At 48.6% G+C, this 17,789-nt stretch overlaps 1 protein-coding gene across 1 annotated transcript in view; it reads left to right on the forward strand.

Annotated features, from left to right (window-relative positions):
- The window catches only part of IGFBP2 (insulin like growth factor binding protein 2), a 109,457-nt gene that overhangs the window by 86,754 nt on the left and 4,914 nt on the right, over window positions 1-17,789 (forward strand). The window contains exons 2-3 of the mRNA XM_060262708.1: window positions 8,502-8,701; window positions 11,954-12,094. Of these exons, the coding sequence (XP_060118691.1) occupies window positions 8,502-8,701; window positions 11,954-12,094 (341 nt within the window). The remainder of the gene's footprint in view (window positions 1-8,501; window positions 8,702-11,953; window positions 12,095-17,789) is intronic.

Below are 17,789 nucleotides of genomic sequence, written 5' to 3' on the forward strand. Positions count from 1 at the left end.
GGGGGTGTTTAAACCTCCCAATGTATTTTATTTTTGATTTCAGATTTTTCTGCAAACCTGGGGAGTCCCCCATATTTGCAGAAAGATCTCTTTTAAGGTTGGTGTCACCCTGATCCACAAATTTAGGTATCTACAGATGGGGGCAACATCACTATTAGATACCTAAATAGTGGCAACCATTTTTACATAGCAAGTCACAGTGAATCAATGCTGTAGGCATGGTGATTGGTGAATGTTTCAGCATGGATCATGGACTGCCAAACACTAGAAGCTTTCCAGAATTTCAGTTGAGCAAGCAGGTAGTGGATCCGAGTCCTCTTCTCCACGTCTCCTGAAGTTTAGTGGGACTTTCCCCTGTTCCTTTCTATGTTGAACGATCTCAACAGACGTGGTCCAGATGTTACCAAAGCTTTCTCCAAATGCATAAGCCACAAAAACTGTTGCTTTAAACAAACGAGAACCGACGTTATCAAGATGACAGATTCCGCACCAGGGTCCAGAGCTCAGTTTACTGTGAAAGCATGAAATATGGGAGTGCAGAACACGTTTGATTTAAGAAGAAGAGATGGAATGGAAAGGAAGCAAAATATTGCACTACCCTTCACTCGGAGTCTCAGAACAGCTTACAGTCTCCTTTCCCTTCCTCTCCCCACATCATCCTGTGAGGTAGGTGGGGCTGAGAGAGCACTTTCCAGAACAGCTCTCCAGAACTGTGACCCACGGTCACCATATGAACATATGAAGCTGCCTTATACTGAATCAGACCCTCGGTCCATCAAAGTCAGTATTGTCTTCTCAGACTGGCAGCAGCTCTCCAGGGTCTCAAGCTGAGGTTTTTCATGCCTATTTTCCTGGACCTTTTTTAGTTGGAGATGCCAGGGATTGAACCTGGGACCTTCTGCTTCCCAAGCAGATGCTCTACCACTGAGCCACCGTCCCTCCCCACGCACCTGCATGTGGAGTGGGGAATCAAACCCGGTTCTCCCAGATTACAGTCTGCTGCTCTTAACCAATGCACAAAACTTAGCTGTGGGAAAAGTTACTTGAAGGGCTTTGAGGGATTTTATCTCGCATACGGAAGTATCTCTTAGTCCTGCAAATACGTGGCGTAAAAGGAGTGGATGGAGATCTGAACTATGCAACCCATTGGAGTAAAAGCAGTTCACAATAGCAATTTATGACTTAAAGGCAGACTGAGAAAATGCAAAATAACAAGGGGTGGAACTGCTGTCTGGAAAATAGTGCAATGAGGCTTTAAAACTTGTGTGCCGTTGAAGCCAGTTTGTCTAGAAGCAAGAATGGACAAAATCATGGACAGGCAGAAAGCTCTAAAAGACAGGGCGGAGCTCTTCTCTGACCTTTATCTTGCGTTGTCTATTTTGCTCTTCTTAGGGAAAGAATGGACTGCGTGTGGTATTTTTTTCCCTTTCTGGTTTTAATTTTTGCAAGTGGAAAGTCAGACGTATGGCTGTCGTGCATATTGTCTTTCTCAAAAGCTATTCTGAAATATTCAGTCGTGGGCTTCCAAGATCAAATTTATTTCAAGGCATGGTGATCTCTGTTTCTAATTTACAAAGCCTCTCTTAATACCTGTGTCCAAAGATTTGGCTATTCCTCAACATGAGACAGCGTTAGTGCATAAGAGCCACTGAAGTATAGTAGTTAGTATGATACAAAGACAAGGGAGATCTGAGTTTGGTTTACCTTCTGTCTTGAAGCTGATAACTTTGCACAAATCTCTCTCCTCTCTCTCTCTGCTAACTGACCTCACAAGGTTTTAAAATGGGGAAGGGTCTGTGTACTTGTTAGAAGAATTCTGTGGGATGGAAATCTTGATACTGACTGGTATCAAGCATTACAAAAAGGGCAGATTTTGCTGACCTCTCCCCAAGGCTGCTGAGAGCCTCTGTGGGCCAAAGATCCACCTGCTTCCTGCCGCCACACGCCTCACTCAAACATCATATGAAAGAAGATTACATTGGGAGAAGAGAGCCAGTTTGGTGTAGTGGTTAAGTGTGCGGACTCTTATCTGGGAGAACCGGGTTTGATTCCCCACTCCTCCACATGCAGCTGCTGGAATGGCCTTGGCTCTGCCATAGCTCTGGCAGAGGTTGTCCTTGAAAGGGCAGCTACTGGGAGAGCCCTCTCGGCCCCACCCACCTCACAGGGTGTCTGTTGTGGGGGAGGAAGAGAGCCAGTTTGGTGTAGTGATTAAGTGCGTGGACTCTTACCTGGGAGAACCAGGTTTGATTCCCCACTCCTCCACTTGCACCTGCTGGCATGGCCTTGGGTCAGCCATAGCTCTGGCAGAGGTTGTCCTTGAAAGGGCAGCTGCTGTGAGAGCCCTCTCCAGCCCCACCCACCTCACAGGGTGTCTGTTGTGGGGGAGGAAGGGAAAGGAGATTGTGAGCCGCTCTGAGACTCTTCGGAGTGGAGGGCGGGATATAAATCCAATACCTTCATCTACCTCACAGGGTGTCTGTTGTGGGGGAGGAAGGGAAAGGAGATTGTGAGCCACTCTGAGACTCTTTGGAGTGAAGGGCGGGATATAAATCCAGTACCTTCATCTACCTCACAGGGTGTCTGTTGTGGGGGAGGAAGGTAAAAGAGGTTGTGAGCCACTCTGAGACTTTTCGGAGTGGAGGGCAGGATATAAATCCAATACCTTCATCTACCTCACAGGGTGTCTGTTGTGGGGGAGGAAGGTAAAGGAGATTGTGAGCCGCTCTGAGACTTTTCGGAGTGGAGGGCAGGATATAAAACCAATACCTTCATCTACCTCACAGGGTGTCTGTTGTGGGGGAGGAAGGTAAAAGAGATTGTGAGCCGCTCTGAGACTCTTCGGAGTGGAGGGCGGGATATAAATCCAATACCTTCATCTACCTCACAGGGTGTCTGTTGTGGGGGAGGAAGGTAAAGGAGATTGTGAGCCGCTCTGAGACTTTTCGGAGTGGAGGGCAGGATATAAATCCAATACCTTCATCTACCTCACAGGGTGTCTGTTGTGGGGGAGGAAGGTAAAAGAGATTGTGAGCCGCTCTGAGACTCTTCGGAGTGGAGGGCGGGATATAAATCCAATACCTTCATCTACCTCACAGGGTGTCTGTTGTGGGGGAGGAAGGTAAAGGAGATTGTGAGCTGCTCTGAGACTCTTTGGAGTGAAGGGCGGGATATAAATCCAATACCTTCATCTACCTCACAGGGTGTCTGTTGTGGGGGAGGAAGGTAAAGGAGATTGTGAGCCGCTCTGAGACTTCGGAGTGGAGGGCGGGATATAAATCCAATATCTTCTTCTTCACTTGGCTGGCTCCATGACTGCCGAAGTTAGAATGCCCCCCATTATATTATTAGTTGCCTAACTAGTATCTTTAGCCTTCCCCCTCCACCTTCCAATTGCTCTGCCTCTCTCGTTTCAAAGGCTTTTGCTGTCCCTGGATTGCAGCAGCAGTCAGAAGATGTCGGTGCAGAAATGCGGCCACTGCAAGGCCGTATTGCATTGGGCCATGGCACATATCCTAGTCTAAATGAATGGGAGATTGCATCACACCAATGCCTAGGGGGAGGATGGGAAAGAATGTTGCCATTGTTCAATAACCAATACGTACCTCCAGTGATGGGAAGGAAGCAAAATGGACAAATAGGCCATGTTGCTAACACTGGACTTTCTCGTGCTGAAGAGCGATTGTCAAGCGGCCGTTTCCGTGTCCTTTTGAAGGGCTTGAAAGCACTTCCTGGGGACGGCTACAGTCAAAGGAGGCCACTGGATGCCCATTTGGATCACCCCCGTGCCAGCAGCCAACCGGGACAATGAGAGGGACTTGCTAAGCAACCACCCAATAGAACATACTGTTCATTCTCCTGATTAACAATCCCTTCGCTACTTGCACATTTATGCTGAAAAGGCCAGACAACTAGGGACGGTAATGGATAGGAAGGAGGGGGTGGAGAATGGGAACTAATATTGCACTACTCATCTGGAAGCCTCACCAGACTCTTTGATAAGCTTTGAGATCTAGCTTTCCAGTTTTTCATAAGGTTGTTAAAGCATTAGGAATGCAGCACGAAGCCAACTGTGCAATAGCAGTTGGATTTTGAAATGCCCAGTATTGAGCACCAGTGAGAGACTAGGGTGGCCAGACCGTCCCGGGAGCCCGGGAATGTCCCGGTTCTGGCCACCCAATCCCGCCTCCCGGGCTGCCTATACCGGGACCATTAAAGGTCCCGGTTTAGCCAGCCCCGGAGGCGGTGGGCCGCGGGCGCCGGTGGGGAAGGCGGCGAGTGAGGGAGGGAGCGTCCCTGCGCCTGCCTGTGGGGCCCAGGGGGGCGGCGCAGCGGCACGCTGAAGCAGCCTGTCGGTCACTTCCGGGTTCCTGTCCTGCATCTCGACCTGTGTTATTAGTGACAGGCTGCTTCGGCGTGCCGCTGCGCCGGCCCCCTGGGCCCCACAACGATGGGACCGATGCCACAGGGACGGGCTCGAAACACTCTATAACCCCTCAAAAGAACAGCAGTCTAGCTCGCTTCCCCCGAGCCCTGCCGCCATAAGCCTCAAGGGGGCTCATTTTGCGGCATCTCCCGGCGGGAGGGTGGCACCCGCACGGGACACATATCAAATGAAAGAGGGGGCGCAGGGCTATCAGAAACAGCCGGCGGAGGGAGTCGGGAGACCACCCCACTGGGGGATCCACACCCCGAAAGTGATGAAGGTGGCGCAGATAGAGCCAACAGAGCAAACAGGACAAAATAAATAGGCTGCATTATGCAGCACAGTTGAGAAAGTGCCTTATCCCATATACTGATGAAGTATATACAGGATTTCAGAACAAAATTGTTTCCGGCGGTGATACTTGTAAGCAGACTCCTGTTGGTCCTTTTTAGATGTGACAGCCACATGTCTCAGGAGTCCATTATCAGAAATACCTGCAGTGCTCCTGATCTCTCTCTCTCTTGGCTTGACTTCGCGAACAAAGATTTAAGAAGGGTGCAGTAGTCCACGTCTGCTGCAGGCTCGCTGGTGGCTGACAAGACCAATGCGGGACAGGCAGATCCAGCCACAGTGGCTGCAGGGAAAAGTCTGATTTGGGGTTGGTGCTGTAGCAGTGCGATTCTTCCTCAGTCTCCTTTTGTCCTCAAGACCAGCTATGAGACAGCCTGGTGGATGGTGTGCCTCCATCCTTGAGCACTCCTGATACATGCAATCACTATTACAGGTGAATAGGGCAAAGCATGGAATTCAGGTGAATGGCCATATCAGGAGATACCAGTAGCTCATTTCCCCCTTAGTAGCCTCCCAATATGTGTGGTTGTAGTATCTGAAAAGGGCTATGGTCTGACGTGCCCAAGACCCAAAGCCCTTTCAGGCACATGGAGGGGGGGGGGGAATGTAGTGCGACATCAGCCCCTGTGACTGGAGAGCTGCGTGAGAGCCCAGATTTGTCCCCTGTTGGCCTAGGATCCTGGCTTTCTGCTGCGACCTGGTCAACAGAGCAGACTCTGCTGTGTGTCAAACTCAGGACCAGACTTCAAGCTCTGGCAACAGATCGCAGGAACAGATTGAAGAATATGCTCTCTAGCCCTGAGCAAATTGTGACACAGCGATCGTATTACGATGCAGTTTCTGAAAACTGAGGAGGATTAGTTAGCTCTGCTTCCCTTCCAGTATTGCCATATGTGAAGTTTGCTGTAAGCTGTGGCCACATTTGTAAGTTTGGATAGTGATTCTCTCTGAATAAACTGTTGCCATATAGGAATGTACTGAAGCTGCCTCTAGTTCTCTTCTGTTGAAATTCTCACAAATATCCTTCCTTGAAGTCACAAGACCTGATGAAAGCTTAAGAAACGGGACCTTGGACTAGCCCCGATTGTCTTGTTTACTCCTCTAATGAGAGCTATGTTTAGTTTATTTCTTTATTGAAAGCAATGAATATTACGTATGCCTCATAAGGTGTGTTTCCTTAGAGCATCCTTAAATATTGTTGTATGAAGAATCTGTTGCAATACCATCATAGTGTTCATTGTTTCAGATATATATATAAGTTGGAAATACATAGTTCTAACAGAATTAATACAATATAAAACTATTGTGATAGCAGAAAAATATGTCTTAGTATCTTTATATTTATGATGCTTAAGCTGTTGTTATCCATTCCAATTTGGCCTGTACCCACTGCTGAAAACAGTGAGTCGTTTCTGACTGAAAGTCATGCGTGGCCTTCCTCAATTCCCCTGCGTTCCGTATGATCTAGCAAATGAGACTGTATGCAGCTTCAGCTTATTCTTTAGGTGCATGATCTTGGAGCTGAAAGAGCTCTTGTAGTGGAGGGTGGTTTTGTTTCTTTCTTTTTTTGTGGGGGGGGGGGGGGTTTGCTAGCTAAACCTGATTTTCCCTTCTGAACATGTATATTTGGCTGCAGTTACCAGATAACTGAGATAGCATACATTCCTTGCTTATGTATCTGCAGAATTAGTATCTTCCTATCTGCTGCAGCAGACTAAGATGATTTATAAACAATACAGAGCCTGCTGTGTTGGTAGGGTTGTCATCTCCAGGTAGGGTTGCCAAGTCCAATTCAAGAAATATCTGGGGACTTTGGGGCTGGAGCCTGGAGACTTTGGGGGTGGATCCAGGAGACATTGGGGGCGGAGCCAAGAGCAAGGCTGTGACAAGCATAACTGAAGTCCAAAGGGAGTTCTGGCCATCACATGTAAAGGGACGGCGCACCTTTTCAATGCCTTCCTTCCATAGGAAATAATGAAGGATAGGGGCACCTTCTTTTGGGGCTCATAGAATTGGACTCCCTGGTCCAATCGTTTTGAAACTTGGGGGGTATTTTGGGGAGAGGCACTGGATGTTATGCGGAATATTTGGTGCCTCTACCCCAAACAACAGCCCCCCCCCAGAGCCCCAGATACCCGCAGATCAATTCTCTATGATTTTCGATGGGAATAAATCTCCATAGGGAATAACAGAGTTCCCAGCAGACATTTCCCTCCCCTCCCCCCGCTTTCTGACGACCCTGAAGCGGGGAGAAGGTCTCCAAACCGGGGGATCCCCTGCCCCCACCTGGGGATTGGCAACCCTATCTCCAGCCTGGGAAATATCTGGAGATTGTGGGGGTGGAGCCTGAAGGAGGTGGGGTTTGGGGAAGGGAGGGGCTTCAGTGGGGGTATAATGCCACTGAATTCACCTTCTCAAGTGGCCATTTTCTCCAGGGGAGCTCATCTCTTGGAAGTTATCAAGCTTATATGTTGCATAGCATTGGGAGGGGTGCTCATGGATTTGATCTTGTCAGACTGCTTTCTCTCTCTGTTTTTTTTTTCCCCCAGTGTTGTTTTAATTTCTCTGCTAAACAGGGACTCTTTGGATCGTCGAGCCCTTTGGAACAGCTTATTTGCTTCCCTCTCCTCCCTTTTGCTGCGGTTGGCCTTGTAGTCAGGCCCAGTTTTTGCCTCATTAAAACCTAGCAAGAGATCAGGAATAAGCTTGGCCCACTCTATCTGAACTGCTGGTAAAACAAGAAAATGGATAAACAGAGAGTGGTGTGCCGTTGAAAGGCCAGACGCTTTTGCCTTTTTAAAGGATAATTTTGTTTCTCTTCATGGTACCAGTGGAACATGCTGCTCTGTGTATTGGGCCAAAATGTCTCCTGTGGTTCAGACATGTATAAGTTTTGATTTAAAATAATGAATTAAATAATGTCACCATTTGTAACCAAACGTTCAAAAATTACAACTTATTTGGGAGTAGGGAATTATCAAGTATCCCGCTCTGAGTTTCCCTCAAATAGCCCTTTCTCTTGGCTGCTCTGTGGAATTTCTTTTTCAAATCCTTTCAGAGCTATTATTAGGGTTGCCAATCCCCAGGTGGGGGCAGGGGATCCCCCGGTTTGGAGACCCTCCCCCCGCTTCAGGGTCGTCAGAAAGCGGGGGGAGGGGAGGGAAATGTCTGCTGGGAACTCTGTTATTCCCTAGGGAGATTTATTCCCTTAGAAAATCATGGAAAATTGATCTGCGGGTATCTGGGGCTCTGGGGGGGGGGCGCTGTTTTTTGGGGTAGAGGCACCACATTTTCCGTATAGCATCTAGTGCCTCTCCCCAAAATACCCCCCAAGTTTCAAAAGGATTGGACCAGGGGGTCCAATTCTACGAGCCCCAAAAGAAGGTGCCCCTATCCTTCATTATTTCCTAAGGAAGGAAGGAATTTAAAAGGTGTGCTGTCCCTTTAAACGTGATGGCCAGAACTCCCTTTGGAGTTCAATTATGCTTGTCACAGCCTTGATCTTGGCTCCACCCCTAATGTCTCCTGGCTCCACCCCCCAAAGTCCCCAGATATTTCTTGAATTGGACTTGGCAACCCTATTATGTATATTGTTTGACTGGAGCCACAGTTCTTATAGTGGGATTTCCGCCCTTCATTCCTTCTCAAGTGTCTAGGCAAAGCATTCTCTGATCAACATACCTAATCATTGTTTCCTTTCTTTACCCACCCCTGGTCCATGTAGATGTTGACCATACCGAAGCATCCCTTGCAGAGAACCATGTGGATAATGCTGCCATTGCGGTCCCCGGAAGTGGTGGGCGAAAAGTGAAACATGACAAGGAGGTGGCCTTAGCACGCGAGCGGGTGAATGAGCAGCAAAAACAGATGGGCAAGCCTACCAAGCACCACCACCACCCTGAGCTACGGCCACCCACTCTCAGGGTGAGTTGGCAAGAGATTTGACCGAGGGACACTTGCTTATTGCCCTATACAGGCAGCTGCCAATCTGCGGTGGAGAGAGAGAGAAACCTTCAAGTACTTGTGCTGGTTCTTTGTGATACGTCCTTCACAAGACGTTGTATGCAGCTGAACTCATGGTTCTCTTTCATCTGTTGGGACCTTTGATGCTCAAATTCTTGTCTCCTGGAGAATTCCCTGAGGAAACCGATTAAATGAAAAGAACAGAAATAAAAGGGAGAGGTGCCAATGTGAGGCGAGCTAGATCTATTACCAGAGGGCTTCACAAGACTCTTGTGCACGTGGCCTGTTGGCTTTGAAAATTCTGGTTCTGGTTATGCACACACATGCTCTAAACTTGTCAAAGAGCTTCTCATTGTGCTCAGCATTTCTTGATCTCCAGCTTATGCTAGTCCTGTCCCCTCACGCCTGCACACACACACACATATATATATGTAGATATATATATCTACACACACATATATAAAATGTGTGTGTGTGTATCTATATCTGTCTGTCTGTCTATCTATTTACCCAAAAAGAAATAGGGGTGCAGAAAGGAAAAAGGGGAAAGGGGAAACAAAAATTCAAGAAAAAAGGTTTTAGATACCTTAGATATTTACACACAAGAACAATTAAATATACGTATTTCAAGTATGAGAAGATACAGTGTGGAAATATAATCTCAGTATTCAAAAATATTTTCTCTCACACATACAGTCTTAATTAGACTACATCAACCAGTGTTTAGTAGACTATATTAATAGATTTATATTGGCTGATTAACTCAAAATCATCTATTATTATTTTATTGCTATAATTATACTATAGCTAAAAGAAATAGGCAAGGTATTTCAAGGATATTTTTAACAAATACAATAAAGACCAATGGTGGGCTGCTTGTGAAGAACAGTAGTAAGAGATAAGAAACTTTGTTACTATTAACTTGGCCTCTAATGGTCATAAAGTGTATTTGCTAATAAAGCTACGAAACGAACTTTGGTTGGCAGCGCCACATAGTGGTAGTGATAATGAAGGAAAAATATTAGATGGAGTTGGTAGATGATAATACAACTACTTGAGATTACCAAATCCAACGCATAAAGTGAAGAATTGCAGAAGTAAGTCACAAAGTGATGGTTGAAAACTTATTGGATTCAGGGCAAATTGGTTCACCGTAAAAATACTCCTACACTTCATGTTCTAAAGTAGGTTGCTGGTGCAAAAAAAAAATGTTGGCGACTTTATGGAAGGCATGCAGAAGCACAAGTCCAGCGTGTTTTAAAAGGCAAGCCAAATAACAAAGGTTTTTTGCATCATGTCCACCTCAAGATCCCCATATAAATTAAGACTTGCCTTGATATGCACAGTTCTGGGAGTTTTCAAAAAAAAAAAAGTTGAATAAATAAGGTAGCATAGAGAAGGTACAAGATAAAAAGATTTGCTGCCTTTTAGAAGCTAAAAGAGACTATGGGCAAAAGGAATATGATCAAATCTATAAAAGAAGATGCGCTTTCAAAAAGTGACTAGCAGCCGATGACATTAACATACTGGCTTAGGCCTCTTGAGTTTTTCAATTGGGTGGAGAACTTCTACTTAACAGCTTGGAACTTTCTTGCCTTCTACCTCCTATGGCATCCTGAAATGCTCCCCAAATCCTGTTCCTGGTGGACAGGGAATCTCCAGGGGGTATTTCAGGTGCATTGCAGGTAGGGGGAAGAGAATTGCATGTTGTGAGTGGAATTCTACGTATGGAAGTCCTCTGGGTAATCTAAGGCAGTGGCCCCCAACCTTTTTGGCACCAGGGCAGGCAGGGTGGGGGCACCAAATTTGGCCTCCCCCCCTGCAGCGCCTCCTCCTCCCTCCGTTTTCACGATTTTAAAGCCTTGGAAGGGGCAGTGAAGTGCCTTCCGAGCTCTTTAAAGGCTGACCCTCCCCTGCCGATCATCCTGGGCATGGGAAGGCAGTCGGGAGGAGGCGAGGGCACTGCTGCTTTTTCAGCAGGTCGCTCACCACTGCTGCTGGGGTGTCGGCCTTTAAAGAGCTCAGGAGGCGCTTCACCACCCTTCCCCAGGCCTTAAAACTGTTGAAACAGGGAGGGGGAGGAGGCGGCGTTGGGGGGGGGGTGGCGAGGCTACACGGTGCCATGGAGGGGGGCAGAGAGGCTGCGTGGCCCGGTTGCTAACAGGCCCGGGGACTGGTCCACAGCCCGGGGATTGGGGACCGCTGATCTGAGGCATCACTTTTTGAAACAATAAACAAAAAAAGGAGTCCTTGGCTGACCTGATAAACTCATTGCCATGGGATGTTCCATTTGTAGCTGACAGACAAATTCACTAGAATTGTTAGGGTTCTGTGTTGTTTCTAACACTTCTATGAACATATGAAGCTGCCTTATACTGAATCAGACCCTCGGTCCATCAAAGTCAGTCTTGTCTACTCAGACTGGCAGCAGCTCTCCAGGGTCTCAAGATGAGGTTTTTCACGCCTATTTGCCTGGACCCTTTTTAGTTGGAGATGCCGGGGATTGAACCTGGGGCCTTCTGCTTACCAAGCAGATGCTCTACCACTGAGCCACCGTCCCTCCATCCAAACTCCTCATGCTTGCCCTTGCTTGCCTCGTCTCTCTCCCCACCCTTGCTCCTCCCTCCCGGCCACTGCTTCTGCATTCTCCCCTTTTGTGATTCCTTTTTAAAATCCTCCCTTGGGATTCTGACCCCGCCAATCCTTCTCAGAACCAGATTATTTTGTTACCTGCTCCATTGTGGTGTTTTTTGAGTTCTCGTAGTTTTCTCCGTCTGGATAGTTCTGCTGCGATATTAACCAACTTCCGGATGTCTGAAGGCTGTCCCAGAGCAAAAGCAGCCTCAGACATCCGGTTTACGGTTGCCATTTTTTTTTTACTACTTAGCGATATGCGCATCACCACATAATGTTTTAACCTATGCACATGTACATAGTGCACACATGTGCACATGCGCATAATGGTGGAGGGGGGGGAAGAACGGCGTGGTGCTGTCGTGTGGACGGCAGAAGACGGTTTCGCTGCGGAGTGATTCGAATTGCAGTAGGGCAGCCCGATCGATAATATCCGGAACAAAGATATTCGGAACAGAATCGGGTCCGTTTAACACGGACTCGACACGCTGCGTGAACAGGGCCACAGTTGTCCTCGCCATTCCTTTGACTGAAATCCTCATGTCTGATTTCACATTCTGCTTTCTTGGCCTTTTGCAGACTCCCTGCCAGCAGGAATTGGATCAGGTTTTGGAACGCATCTCAACCATGCGACTACCGGATGAGCGTGGCCCTTTGGAGCACCTCTATTCCTTGAATATCCCAAACTGCGACAAACAAGGCCTTTACAATCTCAAACAGGCAAGTGAAGAGAGTACTTAAGGGCTACTGTTTAGGGGTCAGGAGCTCTGGGCTTGGTATACAGAGGGGTTCATCTAGTTACTCCACCAGGATCAACACAAGAATTTGTAGCAGGGCTTGGGAAATCTAGGAAATTCTTTAGAGTGTCAGGCTAAAGACAGATCCATTAGATTACATCTAGCCAGATAATTCTTAAAGAAATCATTCTTAAAGAGTAGGCTTCTCTCCACCAGCCCACTGCTTGTTTCCTTAGGGAACATTTACTGCTTTACTCCAAAACCCTTCTTAGACTCCTAGCAGTGCACTACAGGGCTCCACCTGAAGCATGGAATGAATGTCTGTACAAGTTCTAGCTCTGTCCTATCGCTCTACCTTTTTTAAAAAATCAGTCACAGTTTCTTGCATGTTCAGGTGGATGGATCATGCTGAATTTATGCAAGCATTTAGCAAGGCACAGGGAAGGATTTACTCCCTTTCTCACAATACAAGAACTCGTGGGCATTCGATGAAATTGCTGAGCAGCCAGGTTAAAACGGATAAAAGGAAGTACTTCTTCACCCAAAGGGTGATTAACATGTGGAATTCGCTGCCACAGGAGGTGGTGGCGGCCACAAGCATGGCCACCTTCAAGAGGGGTTTAGATAAAAATATGGAGCAGAGGTCCATCAGTGGCTATTAGCCACAGTGTGTATATATATGTATGTGTATATATATATATATAAATTATTGGCCACTGTGTGACACAGAGTGTTGGACTGGATGGGCCATTGGCCTGATCCAACATGGCTTCTTTTATGTTCTTATGTGACACAGAGTGTTGGACTGGATGGGCCACTTGCCTGATCCAACATGGCTTCTCTTATGTGACACAGAGTGTTGGACTGGATGGGCCATTGGCCTGATCCAACATGGCTTCTCTTATGTTCTTCTGTGACACAGAGTGTTGGACTGGATGGGCCATTGGCCTGATCCAACATGGCTTCTCTTATGTGACACAGAGTGTTGGACTGGATGGGCCATTGGCCTGATCCAACATGGCTTCTCTTATGTTCTTCTGTGACACAGAGTGTTGGACTGGATGGGCCATTGGCCTGATCCAACATGGCTTCTCTTATGTTCTTCTTTTTTCACAGAGTGTTGGACTGGATGGGCCATTGGCCTGATCCAACATGGCTTCTCTTATGTTCTTCTGTGACACAGAGTGTTGGACTGGATGGGCCATTGGCCTGATCCAACATGGCTTCTCTTATGTTCTTAAGGATAGTAGTTTTCCTTTTAGGTGACAGATGTTGAATTTTCTGAGGGGTAGTTGTTAGTCTGTTGTAGCAAAACAACACAGAAGTCCAGCGGCGCTTGAAAGACTAACAACATTTATTTCAGCACAAGGTTTCGCGTATTGGAGCTCACCTCTGGAGAAGGTCGCTCTGATTCACGCAAGCTCATGTCGAAATAATCGCTTTTAGTCTTTAAGGTACTATTGTACGTCCGCTTTATTGCACTTTCAGGACTTTGTGTCAGGTAGACCTTGACACATTGGTGGCTTCTCCAGTGAGCCATGAAAACTGGTCCATGAAAATTTGAAGAAATTATATTGAATATTTACTAAAAAGATATGCTTCTCTTATTACTCTTTCCTTCAGAAGAGAGCTGTCAAACTCCTTTGGCGTTAATTGAAGTACAGAGGAATTTTAGAGCCAGGGTCTTGTTGCCCTCTAAAGAAATTTGCTGAAATCATATGTGATGTGGGGAGTCCATGTCTTGGTTGGGAATTGGTTTTTTTCTTCTTTAAAAACAGCCTGATTCTTTAGATCAGCTTCAATCAAAATCCTTCCAACATGACTTGCACCATCTCCATTAACTTGGATGCTGTGCCTTGGAAGTTGAGCCTAGCCAATTATTTGTATCCTTATTGCCAGGCAATCCCCAGTCCTTCAGTATTTATTTATTTATTTATTTATTTTTATTTATATTAAGATTTATACCCCGCCCTTCTCACCTAAGTGTCTCAGGGCGGCTTACAACATAATAATTAAAACAACTTCAGTTTAAAACATTTAAAAATACAATTAAACCATGAATTAGTAAGAAACAAGATAGAATAAAATAAAGCCGGCGGCCTATAGATACATTTTGTTCCATCCAAGATGTTTTACATTGTCAGCTAATATCATAGGCCTGCCGGAAGAGGACTGTCTTATAGAGATAACTGAAGTTCTCCCTAGGAGGCGGAGGACATCTTGGGTGTTTTCCCACCGTCCAATCAGGGAGGCAGGATTCAAAAAACTTCTTCCTCTTCCTGTTGGCTGTGGGAACCACCCCTCAGTTCTTTTCCTGCCTCGACAGGGAGAGCATGTGCTAGGATAGGTTCCTATCCTTTCCTGCTTACCTTTTTACCTTTTCTCTCTCTAGCCTAGTAGATTTCTTCCTCACCTTGTCCTTTGCCTTACCTGATTGTTTTCTTAACCAACTTGCTGCCTCTGATCCCTCCTCTAAGCCTCCCTCCCTCTTCCACCTTCTTCCCCTCAACGAAGAGGAGCGGCGCGCCGGCGGCCCGAGCTGTGTACTTTCAAGCCGCGGCGCGAAGAGAGAGAGGTCAGCTGATGGTGCGCAGAGCGAGGGACGCCTTCTTGATAGACGACTCGGCCCCCAGCGCTCTGCGCGGGGCCGAAAGGCCGCCTTCCGGAGCCGGCATGACCGCGGGGCTTGCCACGGCTGCCGGCAACGTGCCCTGTAGGGGCAGAAGAGGAGCGGGAGAACGAGCGCAGGCGGCGCTGGTCGTCGTCGGCAGCGGAGGAGGCCTCCTCCTCAGAATGCCGATCTGGCCCCGATGGCCATTCCGAGAAGCGCAGGAAGGCGCATAAGGACGGCGACCAGCAGCTGGGCAGTCTGCAGAGACGGGGACCGGTGGATGCCACCCTCCAGGCGGGAGACTTCGATCTCCACGAGGCCCAGGCACACCAGGAAGCTGCACAGACCAGCCAGCCCCGGGCGGGCTTGGGTAACGTACCCACTATGGGACCCTCTTTATTTGCTGATTTTTTAGAGTCGATAAGACAGACAGTGGGTGCTGCAGTGGAAGCAGCCACCCATAGGAGACGAAGGCCCTCTAGCCCACGTCCCCCCTCCAGATCTCCATCGCCTAAGAGGCCCAGGGTCCAAGACCACTACCCTAGGGCCACCAGGGGTTATTTAGTCAATGATCCTCTGGAAGGTGAGAGATCCCAGTATGGGGATCAGTCGGAGGAGTCAGAAGAGGGAGAACGGGAGGAGGGCGAATTTCTTTCTGATGAGGAGATAGAAGGTGCGTCTGTGCCAGAACCCTCCTCACGTTTCTTCAGGGCGGAAGAATTCCAGCCTCTTCTGGCCAAGGTGTTAGCTGCCCTGGACCTCCAGGCGGCCCCTGAGGAACAGGAGGCTCCCAGTTCTCTGACCAACCCCAAGAACAAGTCCGAGGGGAACTCAGAGTTTTTTCCAAAGTATCGTTCTCCTGACAGGGCCTTCCCCTTCCCAGTATTTTTCGAGCGCCAACTGAAAGCAGAGTGGGCCAAGCCAAGTGCCAGCAGGCAGGTTCCCAACTCTGTCAGGAAGTTGTATGAGCTGCCCACCTTTGCCAATGATATGCTACAGGTACCCCTGGTAGATGCGCCGGTGGCAGCTTTACAGTCCCATGGGTTGCTAGCAGAGGACGGCCAGGGGTCCGTTCGGGACAGCTGGGACAGAAAAATTGACCTGGCCGTGAAGAAGACACACGAGGCTACGGCCTTTGCCATTAAGGCTGCTGCTGCTAACTCCATAGTATCTAGAGCAGCCATAGTGTGGATAAGGCGTCTTTCACAGCTTCTACCAGACGCAGATAAAAAGATCCTTGAGGGCACCAGCAGACTCCTGCGGGCAGCTGAATTCTCAGCAGATGCTTCCCTGGACGCCCTTACCTTCTCTGCCAGAGCTATGGCGTCCAACGCCGTGACAAGAAGGGGCCTGTGGCTTAGGGCCTGGCCGGCCGACATACACTCAAAATCAATCGTGTCAGCCTACCCTTTCCAAGGAGAGAAGCTATTCGGAGACGCCCTGGAAAAGATCCTCGTGGAGACACGGGACAAAAAGAAAGCTATGCCCAAGTTCCTCAGACGTCCAGACAGACGAGGTTTTGGACCTAGTTCCTTTCGGACCTCCTCCAGCGCCCCAAAGCCCAAGCAAGAGTTTAGAAAAGCAGCCTGGGGTCAACCCAAGCAGAATTTCCGTAAGGGCTTCTCCAACCCCAGATTCCACAGAAACCAGCCCGAGAGATCGGACAAGTTTGAGAGGGGCTCCAAGCCCAATAAAGCATGACTGGGAGCGCATCCCAGTAGGGGGCCGCCTGCTACACTTCCATCAGGCCTGGGCGGAGTCGCAGGCGGACTCTTGGACTCTAGAAATTGTATCTCGGGGCTACCCGATAGAGTTCAGGCGCACCCCCCCAGATCGCTTCATCATCTCCCCCCTTCGCTCGAACCCAGAGCGGAGGGAGGTCACCCCATCCAGGCGGGAGAGTGGTCTCTCAACAAGTCTCTGTTCCTGAAGATAGCGGAGCATTTTGGATCTCCAGCACTGGACCTATTCGCATCTCATCAAAACCACCAACTTCCCCGATTCTTCACAAGGTACTTCCACAGTCAGGCGGAGGCCACAGACGCGCTAACATCCCCGTGGCCTCAAGATCTGCTGTATGCCTTCCCTCCAATTCCAGTCATTCCGAGGTTACTCAGAAAGATCAGGACACTGGGGGCCGAGGTCATCTTGGTTGCACCCTGGTGGCCTCGGCGTCCATGGTTTTCTTCAATCCAACAGATGTCCATGGAGGAACCACTCCATTTACCGACCTGGCCAGACATGCTGCTGCAGGGGCCTGTGTGGCACCCTCATCCAGAATGGCTGAGATTGACCGCGTGGAGGTTGAGAGGAGATCGCTATTAGATCTAGGGTATACTAGTGAGGTGACTAGCACCATACTAGCTTCTAGAAAAGAATCCACCACGCGGATCTATAACATGTCTTGGAAGGCCTTCCACAGGTGGTGCCGGAGGAAGAAGGTGGACCCCTTACGTCCTTCTGTCCCTAAGGTTCTCCAATTCCTTCAGGACGGTTTGCAGTCAGGCCTGAGGCCAGCCACCCTCAGGCGACAGATCGCAGCTCTGTCCTCAGTGCTGCAACAGGTGGAGGGCACGAGCCTGCCGTCCCACCCTCACATCCGACGGTTCCTTAGAGGGGCCTCCTTGAGCTCGCCGCCTCAATCTCACCGTTTTCCGACCTGGAGACTGAACCCGGTGCTGTCAGCCCTAACAGGTCCGCCCTTCGAGCCACTCATGTCTGTGCCCCTTAGGATGATGCGCATGAAGACGATCTTCCTGGTGGCAATAACTTCAGCCAGAAGGGTTTCCGAAATCGGAGCCCTGTCGGCAAAAAAGGAGCTATGCGTATTCCACAAGGACAAAGTGGTCCTCTACCCGGACCCTACCTTCCAACCTAAGGTCTCATCTAAATTCCACCAAAGTCAAGAAATCAACTTACCTTCCTTCTGCCCGGATCCCAAGCACCCGAAGGAACGCACGTGGCACACGCTGGACGTACGCAGGGCAATCAAGATCTACCTGATCAGAACAGAACCTCTACGTAAGACGGACTCCTTGTTCATCAACGTGACGGCACCCAGATTGGG

The sequence above is a fragment of the Heteronotia binoei genome, chromosome 21, assembly GCF_032191835.1.
Source record: "Heteronotia binoei isolate CCM8104 ecotype False Entrance Well chromosome 21, APGP_CSIRO_Hbin_v1, whole genome shotgun sequence".
Taxonomy (NCBI): domain Eukaryota; kingdom Metazoa; phylum Chordata; class Lepidosauria; order Squamata; family Gekkonidae; genus Heteronotia; species Heteronotia binoei.